We start from the raw sequence: 17,988 nt of genomic DNA, 5'->3' as shown, positions 1-17,988 counted from the left end.
TTGAACTCAAGACTCAAGGTTTAATTAAGTTAGAAACTTACCCTGTCATTCATTAGAAGATCCTTAACAATGAAGTTTGCCACTACAGATTTCATTGGGGAGGCAAACTGATCTGGTGCTAACATGGAAATGTGGCCCAGTGAAACTAATGGAGTTATAAGTTGCTCTGGTACATCAGCATTCAGACTCCGACTGAGTGGCTATGAAAATGAAAGAAAAAATTATCCATTGGTTTATAAATATTTAGATATTCCACAGTTCTCATAATTTTACCATGCCCAAGTCATATACTGACATTGTATTTAATTAATTTTAACCATCTTAAATATTGTTAGTTCACCTACTGAAATGTAATTCTGATTCAAATGAGAAAGGCCCCATAGGTTCCCATGTTTCAAAGTTACAGTAACAGTTTAGGAAGATTAGAAGATGTGGCCTAAGTGGAAAAGGTAAGTTACTGGAAATGGCCTTTGAAATTTCAAAAGCCCACATCAGACCCAGTGTCTAGGTTTCTGCTCATAACTTGTGGGACAGATGTGAGCTCTCAGCTACTTCTGTATGCCAGAAGCCAGACTCCCCACCATAACCTTTGACACTATAAGCAAGCTCCCAATTAAATGCTTTCTTTTGTAAGTTCCTTTGGTCATAATGCCTAATCACAGTAATAAGAGTAACTAGGACAATAAAATTGAAAAAATATAGAAAATAGATAAAGCCCAAGGAAAAGAAGTAGAAATAAGGACACGTGAATTATTCTACATCTCTCTTCTTCTAATTTTGGTGGATTTTTTTCCCCTATGCTAAGAAGGAAGACAGCTTAAACAACCTTGAATTTTAAAAATAGGAGTTTGTGGAATCATATATCCAATTTGTAACAGTAGGAATGCCTTTCAAGAAGCAGGGTCTGTTCAAAGCTCATACACAGAGAACTGACAAGAAGACTCGTATACAGGGAGGCAAGATTACTAAGCAGGCTAAGGAGAGTCCTCTCATACGAAATACAAGACGAACAGTGAACACACAGTGCTGGTCAGATAAGTGCTCAGGAAGTCCACATCAGTGTGGGGAGACATAAACAGCCTTAAAACCTAGACTCCAGCTCTACAGAGCACAGAGCTGGACAATGAAAACATGCTTTATGTGCTATGATTACCTCAAAAATCTGTGCCAACTGGACTTCCTTGTTTGAGAAGATGGCATGGATGCAGTGCACAGCCTGCTTTGCTTGGTGAGGAGTGCCCCGCTTGGCTTTCTGATGTAAAATGGGGATCAAGGTTCTGCAAAAACAATAATACAATTGTTTTTCTGTAGCATACAGATCTCTAAGGTTCTTCTTATCTTCATTTACCCTATTAGATGTGTGCTAGTAACCAAAGGTGTTTTAGAAATTATTTGATTGACAGAAAGATTTAAAATTCCTTCTGTTTCATAAACCAAGACATACAATAGTGAACAATTTTCATTTTAAAACTAAATCATGAATATAAAAAATAACAAGGGGTTGGGGATTTAGCTCAGTGGTAGAGCGCTTGCCTAGGAAGTGCAAGGCCCTGGGTTCGGTTCCCAGCTCCAAAAAAAAAAAAAACTAGCTACCCTTAATTAGTAATGCATGACTTGCTCTAGGGCATATATTCACATTTACATCTAAGAAGACATTCCTAATGTTCCAGTTCCCCTTCAGAATTCCCTTCTGTTATTTCAAAGTAGCCAAGGAGGAAGTAGCAAGAGGCCAGTGCTCCCAAACAGCTGGAGTGAAGCCCGTGAGCACGGGAGCATGGGGACAGGTCCACACCGCTTGGTAAACCCAAACTAAAGGTTTCGGTAATCATCTAGGACATGTGCAGCTACCACTCTAGCTATTTAAAACATGATTAATTCAATTAATAAATATTAGCACTTGAAAATAAATATTATATATAGCACAGCAAAGATAAGAAAGCAAAAACCTAAGAATGTACTAAAAGTGCCAAAGATTACACGAACACGAGAGGATAAAGCTGGACTTTGAAAGTTAAAAAAAAAAGGTTCTGGAGAGATGGCTCAGTGGTTAGAGCACTGACTGCTCTTCCAGAGGTCCTGAGTTCAAATCCCAGCAACCACATGATGGCTGATCACAGCCATCTGTAATGGGATCTGATGCCCTCTTCTGGTGTGTGTGAAGACATCGACGGTGTACTCATATATATAAAATAAATAAATAAAAAAAAGAAAAAAAGAAAAAAGAAAAAAAATGCATTTAATCACTAAGATGAAGGATAAACTAGAAGTACTTATATAGAACAATGAAAATAAATAGAACAAAGCAATAAATGCTGACCATACAGCAAAAGATGTATATGAAGGGCATACACTCATATGAACCCAGAAAATATGTATACATATCAAGAAGAAAAGTATTCATAAAACAATAGTAACAACTCTTTTATTTTCCTAGGCTCAAACATATACTCCACCTCCAAATGCTAGGGGACAAAATTTCTTATGCATACACTGTAAACACCAGCATGGAGCCACATACCCAGCCTTGCTAATCAGACAAAATCTGAACAGCAATGAAACTCTACGGCAATTACTTATTATACCTTCAATACAAATAGAAAAGGTTCTACTTTATTTTATAAGCCAAAAAGTTGATGTCATCAAATGCAAAGGCCTACAGTAAAATAAAGTCTAATAACAGACCTTAATAGCAATATTCAAGACCACAAGACATACGCCTCAACCAAAACCCAAAAAATCCTGAAATATGCTAACTAGTTTAATTCAAACTTCTTCGTAAATGTCTAAAGCCCATCTCCTGGGAGATCTGAACTGCGGAGCAGGGATTTTCACGTCTAACCAGCCTCAGTAGCCCTGAGCACCACTTGGTCTTTTATTCATAAGCTCACCATTATTGATACCAGTGAATAACTAAAGAAAATACACTTAAATATACACTTAATAGATCATTGTCATTATGTATTACCAAGCAATCAGTAAATATTTTATGATGAACATTATTTAATTGTTCTATTTGTCTTTGTTGCCACAGGAAAGTGGTAGCTACTGACTAGAACCAACTTAAAAGAAAAGTAGTGGCCTAGATGATACTTTAGAGGTAAACAAACTCGTAAGTCTGTTTCTATGCCCGTATGTGAGCATGTACACTGGAACAGGTGCCTGTGACGGTCAGGCGTCAGCTGCCCTGGAGTTGGATTAAAGTTACTGTGAGTGCTAGGTACCAAGCCAGGGGCTTCTGTAAGAACAAAGCCTGTGCACTGTTAGCTGCTGAGCCACCCTTGTCCCCAGAAGATACAATTTAGATCAAGCAGTAGGTATATGTAATATTTTTTTAAGCAAGCCTAAAACAATACAAAAACAAATGAACTTTTTTGTTTTGTTTTTTCCAAAGTGTTATAATTCAGTGGTATTATCAGGATTACTGTTGAGGTCTTTAGTGTTTTTGCTTTTCTGTGTCTTTTTCTTTTATCCTCAACTATTCTTTTTTTTTTTTTTTTTTTTTTTTTTGGTTCTTTTTTCGGAGCTGGGGACCGAACCCAGGGCCTTCTGCTTCCTAGGTAAGCGCTCTACCACTGAGCTAAATCCCCAGCCCCTCAACTATTCTTAAGAATAGGTTTCCATCTTTGATTCTAAAATTAACTATTCCACATATACCTATTTTTTCCAATGCTTAATTCGATATAGCACTCTTTTAAAAATAGGACTCTTGCCTTAAAATGTAAAATATTCCAAGCTTGGAAGAAAATGTTAAACTTCATCCTATCATGCTAATGATCGGTTTTCCTTTTGTATGCACAGGGGTTTGAACAGAGGCCTCACGTGTGCCAAGCAAGTACTTCCCGCCGAACTGAACTTAACACCCCCAAGTCCCAGCAAAACAATTTAAAGGTCATTCTTGCCTGGTTTGTGACCTGTCCACCAAGCCTGGCCCTAATGATCTTTTTGATTTGCATGTATAGATATATAAACAATTAAAATTTTAGACCACAGAGCTCTTTGAAGACAAAGACTGATTAGATAGTCCTTTTGTTCCACGTAAATTGTATTTAATAAAATCTACAGGAGCCCATTTGTTCTATTTTTAACATCATGAGACAAGCATTGTTCCTATTAGATTTACCATGAATTTTTCATGTTTATGTTACCAATGAACATATGATGCAATGGACACATCAATGTGTTCTTTCATGTTCCCCACCTTACCACAAGCATCATCACAAAATGTCAAGTGAAAATATAGAAGTGTACTTATTCTTATGACTGCTGTTACCATTATCAATTACAAAGCAACTACTCAATATTTTTATGATGAACACTACTATTTGATACATTTTTTCCTTTGCTTAGGACAGGAAGGTGGTCACTAATTTATAGTCAACTTGAAAGAAAAAACTACACAAATTAGAAAGATATATTAATCATAAACATAAATATGTAATTCTGTGATAACTTTTGATTACTGAAACTTCCAAGTCCTTTCTATACAGACAGTGCAGTTTGTCCTAATTGTGAAGATGGGGCAGGAGACAGACAACATAAGAAAAACAGGAAAGGGGCTGGAGGGATGGCTCAGTGGTTAAGAGCACTGACTGCTCTTCCAGAGGTCCTGAGTTCAAATCCCAGCAACCACATGGTGGCTCACGATCATCTGTAATGAGATCCGATGCCTTTTTCTGGTGTGTCTGAAGACAGCTACAGTGTACTTACATATAATAAATAAACCTTTAAAAAAAAAAAAAAAAGAAAGAAAAACTGGAAAGAGCATGAGAGTAGTTTTCTTTCTGTTGCCAATCTCTTCTATCAAAGAGAAATCATGATTCTATCACTCCCAAACAGAGAAACCTTTGTTTACCAGGTTAAAAAAAAAATACTCACGACCGTATCTGGGGAAGGTCAGTCTCTATTTTGTGGCCTGTGTTTCTAAAAATCTGTATTGCTGCTTCCGCTACCTTGTCGTCCTCCATTCTTAGGCACTGTAACAAGGACTCATACGTCTCTGCAGAGTGGAACGAGGTAGGATGTGTGAAAGACAGAACCTGGAGGAACAGATACACCTTTAGGAGTACAGACAACAGCTCTAATCTATTTAAAAAGGAGATTTCTTCCAATAAATAAAATGTAGCATTCTGATGTACAAATGCTAGCTACAACACTTGGACTATACATGACATATTTTAGCCACCACTGCAGTTGCTTTGATTGAAGGAGAATCCTATGTGGTGTGTCCAGGCTCTTTCCTGAAATAGTTGACATCGATCTTCTTCCTAATCTCTTATGTGCGTTGGTGCTGCCTGCATGTATGTCTGTGTAAGGGTGTTGGATCCTCTGGAGCTAGCGTTACAAACAGTGGTGAGCTGCCATGTAGATGCTGGAGAAACTGAACCTGGGTCCTCTGGAAAAACAATCAATGAATAGTGTGAACTGCTAAGCCTTCTCTTTTTTGATTGGTGCCCTGGGTTTGATCCCTGTCACTTGCAAATGTTCTCTCTAGCATTACTTAATCTCTTCTTCAGTTTGTCTCACTATGATTTCAATGTACTTTTGCCTCAATTTCTCCTTCGTTTTACTCAATTCAATTAGTGTCCCATCCAGCTGTGCGGTTGAACAATGGCTCCCAGGCCACTCAGTAACTTGGGACCACTGAACGCTTTCCCTATTCCTGAAAGCAACCTTTCCCTGCAATAATATGGCAAAGTCTTAAGTCACATCTTGCTCATATTTATAGGTAATCTGAATTCATTTGCATTTATTAAGACCATGAATAGCTTTAAAATGCCCCATTTATTTTTAAATGTTTTAAATTAAGTAATAGTTACTGTATAAGTATGTTTACATTTATAACTTTAATTTATACTTTGATGCCAGCTGGCCTATTATTTTCCCTTTAAATTTATCAGTTTTATTTTTTGGAACATTTCTCATTATTCAATAGGTTGAAAGTTGTATAGTTGACTTCTCTTTTGATCACTAGCCTACAACTGACGCCATATGTCTATTTTAGTTCCTATCCTATTGCTGTGCGGAGATACCATGACCAAGACAACCCTTTCAAAGAAAGCATTTAACTAGGGTAAAGATGATACCACATAAAATGTCAGCCAACTGCCTCAGGTACAGTTTCTTTTTTTTTTTTTTTTTGGTTCTTTTTTTCGGAGCTGGGGACCGAACCCAGGGCCTTGCGCTTCCTAGGTAAGCGCTCTACCACTGAGCTAAATCCCCAGCCCCTCAGGTACAGTTTCTTTGAAAGAGAAGATTGGATTATTTAGCATACACAGTCACAAATATGACAGGGATCCCAAATAATCATGAAAAAAATTTAAAATGCTACTGCATGATGTAAAATAATTACTTTTCCATACAAAAGTTATTTTTATAAAATCTGACTTCTAGCCAAGCATGTTACCAGACATCAGTAATCATAGTGTGTGGCAGGCTACGAGGTAGAAGGATAGATGAGAATTTCATGCCAGTCTGGGCTATAGAGAGTCTTGTTTTAAAAAAAAAAATAAATAAAAAGATGTAATTCCTACCGAAAAATTTAATCTTTTGAATAACCTAACTTAAAATAAGACTCCTCGTACATACCCTAAAAAGAATGTACTTATTTTTCTTTGGAAGTTAATGAAGACAAAATTACCAAAAAGAAATACCTTAAGAAGCTCAAGCCCTGAGCGAATGGCTGAGTCTGGACTGACACCCTCCTCTTCATCATCGGCTGTCCCTTCTATCGACTTGTTCATCAGTTTCACTAGTGCACTATCAAATGAGGAAATGTAAGGCAAGTTAGTGAGATTACTTAAATTTAGTAAAATATGCCAACTAAAATACGATAGACAATCTAGAAGAACCATGGTCAAAAAAAATCTCTGTACCATGAGGATCAGCATTGACTGCACCACAGATGAGTGAACTTTTACATTACCCTCCCCCCAAAACTTAATGTGTTTTAGTAACAATTTGACTGAAAAAATGAGCCAGTTAAATAATATCCTATCTAATCCATATTAATATTAGCTCTTCCAATATTTACACATACAAATAATTTTCATATATAAAGACTATATTTTAATAAAAACAATGTAAAAATAGTTGAAAATTGGGCAAATGGCCATTCAGAATAAAATTCAGATAGTAAGGGGGCAGGTTAAGATGGCTCAGTGGGTAAAGGGCTTGCTGCCAATCTTGATGTACCGTGTTTGACTCCTGGAACTCACATGATGGAAGGCAAGGATCCGTAACATTGACCTCCAAGTATGTGCCACATAATCAGTAATGTACTCCAAAGACTTAGCAGTGAACATGTACAAAGTAGTATTAATTGCACTAGGAAATTACTTTACAGAATCAGTGATTCCGTCCTAAGAAATTAATAATGGAACCAATAAATCCAAAACATGCTTATTTACAAACATGCAGTTAGAAACTGTGGACTTTAAGAAATTACTTGTCTTTTCAATATATTTACTGCCACAGAACAGTACATGATCGTTAAGATCAAGCTACCTAACAGAACAGACGTTGCTTGTTTCTGAGACAAGGGCTCAGATATATTCCAGGCTGACTTCGCTTGGTCTGCTTGACTCAGTCCTTGACTGGTAGGATTGCACAGGACTACACTTACAGGGATCAAATTAAATCCTCTGGCTACATTGATAGCTTTAAAACAAAAGCAAATATGAGATCGGGAATGCAGTTTGTAGGTACGAGCACTGCCTAGCTTGTCAAGCTCTGGGTTTGATCCTCTATGCCACACAACTGGACACCTGTAATTCTGGAATAACTGAGGTTAGAGTGGGACTACTGTCAGGAATTCAAGGCCAGTGTGGGGTACATATCGGAACAAGACTGCTAGGGTTATACAGCAAAATGTGGTCTCAAAAAAGAAAGTGTGTGTGTGTGTGTGTGTGTGTGTGTGTGTGTGTGAGAGAGAGAGAGAGAGAGAGAGAGAGAGAGAGAGAGAGAGATCCCCTTTGTTTTTGTTTAGAGGACAGGGTCTTTGATTATTATCTAGCCTCTCCCTTAACGACTGATCAGCAATCTGAGGAACTGAGTTTAGCGCACACTTCTGGTGAAAATCAAAAACTTTTGTTGTTGCTGAGACAGGGCCTTACATAGCGCGGCTGGCCCTGAATTCAAGGTTTACCAGAGGATAATCTTGACTCTGCATGCTAAGAGCTGGATCTCAGACATATGTTATCATAAAGGATTTAAAATACAAAGTATGAACCTGAATTGTGTGATATATAATTGCAATATTAGCACTTGGGAAAATGAAGAAAGAAAAATACAAGTTCAAAAAGCCAGCATGAACTGAACTACAAAGTAAAATAAAATCACAAGGTAAGGGTGTGGAGACACGGCTCAGTGAGTGGTATCACGTACTACCACACCTGTAGAAAATCAAGGTTTGGTTCCTAGCATCAATGTAAGGTTGCTCAAGAACCCCTCACTTTTTTTTACTTAAAGGTGCCTGTATTTATTGTTTCACATTTCAACTTATCTCCTATAGCAATCAGAATTATGAAAGTATTCATACCTGTCATTTCTCAAACTTCAGTTTGAGACCAGGGGGACCAGGGCTCTGCAGTCTTCTGTGCTCTAATTCTATCATTTGTCTTGTGCAGTATGGTGCAGCTCATGGGGAGCAAGCCTGAGTCTTTGTAACAGCAGAGCTCTAGAGTCACCTCCGCTAGCCCAGAGAAACTGCACTGCCATGGGCACTTTCCCCTTCTTTTCTAAGCCATCTGCTTGTTAGCATTTATCTAACCTGTAGGTAATCTGTAGGCCCTCCACCTTTTAGTCTCTTTTCTCTCTTTCTTTAAAGACTGATTTTTATTTTTTGTGTGTATACATGGTGCCTGCAGAGGGCAGAAGATGGCATTAAATTTCTTAGAGGAAGAGTTAATAGGTGATTATCAGCTGCCTAATATGGGTGCTAGGAACTGAACATGGGTCCCCTGCAAGGACAATGCATGCTCAAAACATGGTGTGGCAGTGCTATAGACTAACCTTTAACCACAAAATTAGTAAATAAGAAGAACCTTGACCTTATTTTTGAAGCACACCCCCCCCTTTACACACAAACTATACTACTCCGTTATAGCTCTGGCCTATCTAAATATTTCTTAATTTCTTTGTCCCATTTTCTTTGTTTGCTATTTTTATCTAAAACAAGTGTAAATACTAATCAGCATATTATGTGCATGACATGTTAAATTGTATTACACTGTGTTTTATGTATTGTTTAATATGGATATATATGCATAAAACATCTCAATAATTTTAATGTGATAATTATGATCGCTATAATTTCAGACACTGGTAAACTGAAGCTCAGAGTACCTAAGTAACCCAGACTCAAGGCTAGTGAGCTGGACTTTATACCCAGTAGTCCTCACTTAGCTAATCCCAGTAATTTCTACTTCCTTTTAACACTCGTCAGATACATAGCTTATTTTTGAAGGCTCAGTAACAACACAACAGAGTTCGATTATGTAACTTATTCTTCACTAAGTATTCAATGTGCTTTACACAAAGCCATTAAGTTAAAAAAATAAACCTTTATTTATAATATAGCATTTTGTGAAGATTTGGAGAAATATAAGGAATATGGCTGTTTTGTGAAACAGGATTTCCCCATGTATCCCAGGTGGGCCTGGATATAAACTAAAATATCCATTTGTCTCTACTGTATAAGTGCTAAGATTAAAGGCTACTACTCCAAGATATACAACATGCTTTTCTCATAAAAATTAATAAACACACATTCTTACAAAATTGTAGCCTGGGAGAAATATTAACTAAGATGTTCTTCTTTGAGATCAAATAACTCGTGATGAGATTTCAGAAGAGTCTGAACACTGGGAAGCAAGCAATAGTAATGTGCTGACATGATGACCCCTGTGAGATTCCTTGATGTCACAGCACATCCATTTCAGAGTTAATATGCACACTCAAGTTCCTGCTTCTACTACATTGCATCTTTAATCTAACCCCTTCGACGTGATGCTACAGATGCTGGACCAACCTGATTGAAAAGAACGTACATTCTAAAGGTCGTGAACTAAATGCCCAGCACACATGTGTGCTTATGACTGCACATATGCACGGCTGAACAAAAGGCAGGAGAAGTGGACACTGAACAGTACAAACCAAAGGATACTGAAAAGAAATAATATTCCTATGTTTTTTGAAACTAATTATAAACAAACATTGTGACCCAAAATTTTTTGGTTTTCTTTTTGTTTTAATTTGCAAAGTAGAAAACTGGATCAGGAAATCTTTTTTGTTTTTTGTTTTTTGTTTTTCCGGAGCTGGGGACCGAACCCAGGGCCTTGCGCTTCCTAGGCAAGCGCTCTACCACTGAGCTAAATCCCCAACCCCGGATCAGGAAATCTTAACTTAAGAGTAGTGGAACTCAAGTTATAAGCTGACTTGTTGCTCAATAATTCATTGATTCTTTGACATATAAAGCAATGCCTCAGACTGTGACTATATCTGGAGATAAGGCAGTAAGGAATAATTACATAAGGTGGAATCATATAAATGGATGAGCCTAATCTGGGATGAACACTATTTTCTTAAGAGGAGGAGAACACAGATTTATCCTGGGCATGCAGAGAAAAAATCATTTGAAGACAGTTTGAAGATGGTGACTGTCTAGAAAACAAGGAGAATGACTTCAGGAAAAAAAAATGGTGTTAATATCTTGGTCTTGAAAGTTTCAGTTTCTAAAGCTAAAAAGAAAAAAGTTGTATTTTCTAACTTGCCGGCCAATGGTATTCGGTTAGGGTAAACTTGATCCCTAGCCTAGTGTGCCTGCTCCTGTAACCACCACAGTGACTGACACCGTCAGCTAGTGCTTCTATGGTGCTAGGTACTGCACTAGGTCTCCAAATCTGCACCGCATCAATGAGTACTACAAAGGAGTCCAACTCCACAGACACTGCAAGACAAGGCCATCCCCAGAAACTTACAATACCAAATCATTAGAAATAAAATGTCAGGGTTGTTTCTAAAAGACAAGTCCTCTTTTTCAGTATGCCATGCTGTTCTCACACAACTGAAAAGCGGTAAGATTATCACATGACTACTAAATGCTTAAGAAAGCTCAGCTCTTAGTAAATAATCACACAAAACTAAAACTTTCTCTTTTTTTGGTGTGTTATGTGTATTGCAGATTTTTGAAATTAGCACATACAGAATAAACCTAAATGCAAGTACTCTTAAAAAAACTTGCTGGAGAGATGGCTCAGTGGTTAAGAGCACTGGCTGCTCTTCCAGAGGTCCTGAGTTCAATTCCCAGCAACCACATGGTGGCTCACAACCATCTGTAATGAGATCTGATGCCCTCTTCTGGTGTATCTGAAGACAGCGACAGTGTACCTATATATAATAAATATTTAAAAAAAAAAAAAAAAACCTTAAATAATACCTCAATGCCCAACCTTCTATTAGAGTGGCAGGTACCTTCTGCCATTTAGAGAGAGTTTTAAGCATATGTCTTCTGGCACTTAAGCGCACAACCATGCGTGCACTCTGAATGACATCTAAGTACTGTCCATGTGCTTTCTGTCTTACCTTATGGCTTCTGAATCAATGTGCACAGGAGCGATTCTTTCCAGCAGAAACTTGACCATCTCTAGAAAGGGGTTGGTTGGCTGCTTAGGATTTGCAAGTTTCCGAGCTATTTCCCTCTGTGAAAGAAAAGGGTTTACTGTTGAGTTTTTGCCTTCCGTATTTTTCACAATTAGAATGACTATAGAAAGAACAATCACTGAAAAATTCAGAACCCAGAAAAAATGAAAACAATGTCTGTGTTAGTCACTGATGAAAACATACATGTAAGCACTCGTAAAACAGTGGAGAACAGAAGAGGGATTTGTACTTACCTTCTATTGTTAATTTAAATTTTATTTATTACTACTGGCGTGTGTGTGTGTGTGCTTTTGTGGGTCATGCATTCCATGACTGGTATGGGAAGAACGACCTTCAGCACCCAGTCCTCTCCTTACTGGAGGTTTCAGATCTGAACTCATTTGGGAGCTTCGTACTGAGAACAGCACTGAGCCTGGGTCTCCTCTACTTTACACAGAGATGTTCATTCACACGAGCTAGAAATGCAGCAGCCGTTCCTGACTTGGTGGTGCTGCCTCTTCTTTTTAACAGACCTGTATAAGCACAATGTACCACCCCACCCCACCCCAATTTACACGGTCTTGTAATTTTACATAAAAGGGCAGAGGTAATTTAAATAATATACAAAGTTACACTGTGCTTATTAATAGGAAGGTGAGAAAAGCAGGAACTAATAGCACCTTCTTAAAACTACATCTATCTATTTATTTTGTGTATGTCTACAAGGACATGCCATGGAGGGTTTGTGGAAATCAGAGGGTAAGTTAAAGGATTCTGTTGTCTCCTTCCACCACGTGGGTACAGGATCAAACTCTTCTGCAGGTGCTACAACAGGAAGCACCTTTATCTTCCAAGGTATTAATTAAAGACTGGTCAGAACTCAAGGTGATTTTCTTGCCCTTACCTCCTGATGGCTAAGACCGTAGACAAGAACTACCATGCCCAGCTATCATTCTCTTTTTCAGTATAAATAGGTCCAACTTTGTAAAGCCAGAAGCATTCATTAACTGCATACATTTCTCGCTGCTGGATTCATTGCAGGATATTTTAATTACAAACACCTGGGTTTACCTTTAAGATTTACATTTATTTACTTATTCACCACAGTGAATAAAAACTGTTTTAGGTTCCCAGACCATTTTGTAAAAACATCTATTGTGATCTTTGATCCTTTATTGCATATTTAAATTTTCACCTATAATCCTTTTCAGAAAAAGGGTAAAAAGTAAATAACCAAAATGCTTATCTTTTATTCATGTTTAAGCCTAGTCTTAGTATAATGTGTCACAACTGTAATAATAACATAAATGGTGGAGACAGGAGCAAAATGAGCTTTCCCCCGAGTTTCTGTAATGATCTTGGCTTCCTAAATAAATAAATGAATGAATGGTGCAAGAAGACAGGAAATCTACCTAGGAACCGCCTTCTTTCCAATGAAAACTCGTGTGTGTGACGACTTAACTGCAACCACATTATTGTCAGGCTTTGTTCCTATGCTCACAGACCACAGGAGGAAATGCATGCAGACAGAACATCTTAATAACAAGTATTTTATCTTGTCATTTCCTAGGGATGGTCTCTCCCTCAGATCTGCCACCCTGCCCCCGGGATTTGACTGGAGAGTTGTTAGGAGATGAGAAATTAGTTCCATTTGGATATGGTCCTAAATAATTTAGCATCTACCATACAGTTACAAAAATATATATAATACATATATTTATATGGATTTCTGAACATTATTTAAAAAATATAAATTACGATTCACTAACCACACAAATGTCAGCTTGCTTGCATGAACAGGTTGGGCTGATTAATAATTCCAACTGAGACCTCAGTTTTTCATCATCACCAAGAACCTGGTTAAATTTCTTTACAAAATCTTGTGCTTTCCCAGGGTCAGGCAAATTCTCTATAAAATGAAGAAAATAAATATTAGACAAAAAAGATAAGTACATTACAGTTGCCTTTAAGAAACTGACAGGGAGGGGGTTGGGGATTTGGCTCAGTGGTAGAGTGCTTGCCTAGGAAGCGCAAGGTCCTGAGTTTGGTCCCCAGCCCCCGGGGGGGGGGGGGGGGGGAACTGACAGGGGGCTTAAGAGAGGGCTGAGTAGTAAAGAATGCTTCCTGCTCCTGCAAAGGACTCAGAACCTCTGTCGGGCAGTCCACAACTGCCTGTAACAAACAACAGCTCCAGGGGGACCAGACAACTCTGGGCCCTGCAGATACATGTACCCACATGCAGACATACATACTTACACATAATTAAAAATAAACACAAAGTAAAACTAAAAAGTACATTTGAAAAGTAAATAAATATCTATGAACCATTAAGAGAAAATCCAACAAATGGCACACATAAACAAACTTAAAACTGTCTTTTACTACTCTGATAACGCAGAATTATTGGCTAAATTAATAACCTGTCTTGAATGGGATGCTGGAGAGGTGGCTCAATAGGCAAGAGCACTTGTTGCTCTTGGAAAGAACCATGGTTTAACTTCTTAGCACCTTGTGTTGGCCGACATGCGTCTGTAAGTAACTCTAGTTCCAGGACACCAGACAGGCAAGCACATCAACACATGCACATGCAGGCGAAACACTGACGTACATAAAGTGAGGACTATGACAGGCCTGCTGACATTCATTACACGCTCGCTGGTGGGTAAACATACTCACTTGCTATGGTCATCAGTTTCCCAAACATGGCAGAACAGTTAGCCTCCGACTGAAATTTAAAACATAAGCAAAGAACTTATCATTATTTGTATTAATAAATTTCTCTAAGGGAAGCTAATATTCACACTGTACAATATGCCCCTTAGCTTTAAGTAAACTCAGCATAATCTCACTAGAAAATGGCTAAACTCCCCCTCTGCGTGTGTGTGTGTGTGTGTGTGTGTGAGAGAGAGAGAGAGAGAGAGAGAGAGAGAAAGAAGGAGAGAGAGAGAGAAAGGAGAGAGAGAGAGAGAAAGAAGGAGAGAGAGAGAAAGAAGGAGAGAGAGAGAGACAGAGGCTAGCAAAGAACAAATATTAAGATAAAGAAAGAAGAGAAGGTAGCAGGAGAGTACTGAAAAGCTAACAGTGAGGTGTCAACACATGGGGTAGCATGTGCCTGTCATCTCGTCTACTAAGGTAGGCTAGGTATTCACAGTCAGACTAGGTAACATGACCAGCATGCTACCAAGCTCTTACTACCATGCCTTCCTGCTGTGGTGGACTGTGCCCTAAGATTGTGTGTCAAAGCACACCCTCCTTCCTTAAGTTCCTGTGATTTCCACAGGTTTCTGTCACCATACTAAGCAAAGTAACTAACAGAGGACTAAAATCCCACCTAGCAAATGCTGAGAAAGGAAGGCTGTAGGGGAGTTTGTGTCTAACCTGGGTAACAATGATCTTATACCAGCTTGAGCTAAAAAACAAAAAACCCAACCAATCAAGCAAACAAGAAATGCTTAAGAAACTAAATTGTTCAAGGCAATTTATCTCTGGAAACAGCTTACTTGACATTTGAAAACCAAAACACCTTGAGAAACTTTTATTACATTATACTACAGAAAAACACTGACTTGCAATCTATGAATTAAAATACAAATCATAAACTTACTGTAGGCTGCTTGTGCAAGTCCAACAGTTCCCGCACGTGACTCCGAAGCATATTCTGACACTTCCACATTTCATTGAGAGCTCTGCATACAAGGTATTAAATGTGAAAAGATGCATTATTTAAGAACATTACAAAGTTTTTGAAATTTTTTTGTTTTGTTTGTTTGAAACAGGGTTCCTCTATGTAGCCCTGGCTGTTCTGGAACTCACTTTGTATACCAGGCTGGCTGAGAACTCAAGAGATCAGCCTGCCTCTGCCTCCAAAGTGTTGGGATTAAAGGCCACTACACTGGCTATATGAACTTTCTTACATGAAAATTTTAAAGATTATTTAAGTAAGGATTATCATAATAGGAATGAAATTTTTTTTGTAATGATAGTAATAAAATCTGAAATTTTAAGCCCGTTGGGAGGGCATTTTATCGCTGAAAAGGAATGTTTAAGTTCCCAAAGGATCACTGTGATCTTTCCAGGTCAAAAATTGACTAAAAGAGTATTTAATCCTAAACAGGGGGAGCTAGAAAGTCCTGGTCTAATGAGGATAAAAATGTCCAAGTATACAAAGACACAGGAAAATGCAGGTCCTAAAGCCTGGTAGAGCATGTGAGTGGAGGAGTATGTAAATTGGAGTACATCATAACAACTAAGCACTACTGAATACCAGAAAAACAGAGCTGGAAGGATGAAGAGAGCTTATGAAGTTGGCAGGAAGCTTCCTCCCAAAGGATACCTTCCACAGTACAGAAGGCTACACAACACTTCCAGGTGAAGGAAGGAAGCAGTAGCACTACCCGGCTGTGATGCCTAGAACCACAACTAGCACGGCCCCATAACCCCAGGGGTCTAACAATTTCACTCTTATCTTGGCTGTTACCAACATCTCTATCATTATCGTGCATCAGAAGGGACGATCACGCCTAGTATTAGAAACCTAGCCAATACCCAGGGCTAGGGAGATCATGAATCTTTGAGATGAACCTAACACCATTTATTAAACCAGTACAATTACTAATTATTTTTCATAAAAGAAGCTTCTCTTTACAACAGATGAAAATAACAACAATCAGAATGCAGAAGACAAGTGACTGTCATAATTACCCCTAATCCACACTGAAGGCAACTAAGACTTAGGGAACCTCACAGACAAGAGAGCAGAAATATTTTAGGAAGCAAAGAACCAGAAAATCTGGTTAGACTCTATCTCTTAGAAAGGGGAGGGAAATTTTACCTGGTATACAGGGAAACCATACCTTAATATTATGGATGCCTAACCAAGACCTGAACAAGGTCAATACCAATAGACATGTTAGCATGGAAGGGAAAAGCCTCATGGGGTCCAAAACCTAGACAAAGCCATATCCACCTAAGGAAATGCCAAGAGGGAAGGAAGTAGTCTTCCCTACAGATGAGCAACCCAGTCATTATCTAACTCCCAAGTGGTTAGCCCTAAAACCATATAATAATACTGAAGAGACGCAGATGTATTTGTCTACTTAAGCGCATGTATGCATGTGAACATATCACATCCAATAAGAACTAAATAAAGAGGCCATGAAGTCAAGAGGGAACAAAGAAGCTGTGATACATGACAGGTTGGAGGGAGGAAAAGGAAAGAAACCATGTGATCATAATTAAAAAATTGTTTTTGTTTAGTTTTTTTAAAAAAGATTTATTTATTTATATGTAAGTACACTGTAGCTATCTTCAGACACATCAGTAGAGGGCACCAGATCTCATTACAGATGGTTGTGAGCCACCATGTGGTTGCTGGGATTTTAACTCAGGACCTCTGGAAGAGCAGACAGTGCTCTTAACCGCTGAGCCATCTCTCCAGCCCTCGTTTAGTTTTTTGAAATATGGTCTCTCTACAGAACTATGCTTTTCTGGAATATCCATCCATCCATCCATCCATCCATCCATCCATCCATCCATCCATCCGCCCACCCACCAACCCACCCATCCATCCATCCATCCATCTATCTATCTCATGCTAGCCTTGAGCTCAGAAATTCACCTAGCTTCCCAAGTGCTAGGACTAAAGGAATGTGCCATCAAGCCAGACATCCTAGTCCACTTGTATGTGACTTTTCAGTCAAGATCTATCAAATGCTAACCTATTAGTATTAGACTCACTAGGTAGCCAAGGCGGTTTGGTTGAATATCCAAAACTTTTTACTAACACCATTACCAAAAGTATGTGTGAACAGGTGATGGAAAACACATGGAGACATCACCTCACCTGTCAAGCAGGGTAGAGCTGGTCTTGGTAGCTGGAGTTGCTGGTGAGGGCATGGACACAAGAGTAGGAGAGCCATCTGACTGGCCAACTCAGGTATCTTTCAGATCAAGATCCAGGGCTTTGAATTGGCCCACCCCAGCATCTACTCGATTGAGGAATTGGTGGAGTGTATGAAGGGGTCAATCCTACAGATTCAAAACTACAGAATTTCCATGGCACAGGACAAATCCGGATATCAGAGAGGAGTCCCAGTGAGGATCGAGTATTGATAGTGTAGCAGAAGCCAGAGAGGACTCATACCAGACCAATAAATTATTGCAATGAACATCTATCTACAAATTAACAAGTATGCACAAAAGGGTATATATACTGTGGGTCGCACTGTTACACATTAGAGCTTCCACAAGATTTCTTTTTCTTTGTTGGGAAGGAGGATGCAAGGGTGGAGGACAGGTACTAGGAGTGGAGAAGATAAGTGGGATTGGGGTACATGATGTAAAACTCACAAA

General features: G+C 38.6%; 1 protein-coding gene across 4 annotated transcripts in view; it reads right to left on the bottom strand.

Moving 5' to 3' along the window:
* The window catches only part of Pds5a (PDS5 cohesin associated factor A), a 98,177-nt gene that overhangs the window by 27,935 nt on the left and 52,254 nt on the right, over positions 1-17,988 (bottom strand). For 2 of the 4 annotated variants that reach the window (NM_001083624.1, XM_087583078.1), the window contains exons 13-20: positions 15,242-15,323; positions 14,314-14,362; positions 13,407-13,546; positions 11,581-11,696; positions 6,651-6,756; positions 4,876-5,036; positions 1,154-1,277; positions 42-200 (exon numbers count right to left, since the gene is read on the bottom strand). In NM_001083624.1, coding sequence (NP_001077093.1) covers positions 42-200; positions 1,154-1,277; positions 4,876-5,036; positions 6,651-6,756; positions 11,581-11,696; positions 13,407-13,546; positions 14,314-14,362; positions 15,242-15,323 — 937 coding nt within the window. Of the gene's footprint in view, positions 1-41; positions 201-1,153; positions 1,278-4,875; positions 5,037-6,650; positions 6,757-11,580; positions 11,697-13,406; positions 13,547-14,313; positions 14,363-15,241; positions 15,324-17,479; positions 17,812-17,988 lie in introns of those variants that run through there. The other 2 variants (XM_087583080.1, XM_087583079.1) reach the window with 2 other exon arrangements.

Source organism: Rattus norvegicus, chromosome 14 (genome assembly GCF_021556685.1).
Source record: "Rattus norvegicus strain SHRSP/BbbUtx chromosome 14, alternate assembly SHRSP_T2T, whole genome shotgun sequence".
Taxonomy (NCBI): domain Eukaryota; kingdom Metazoa; phylum Chordata; class Mammalia; order Rodentia; family Muridae; genus Rattus; species Rattus norvegicus.
This window is presented reverse-complemented; position numbering and strand designations above follow the sequence as displayed.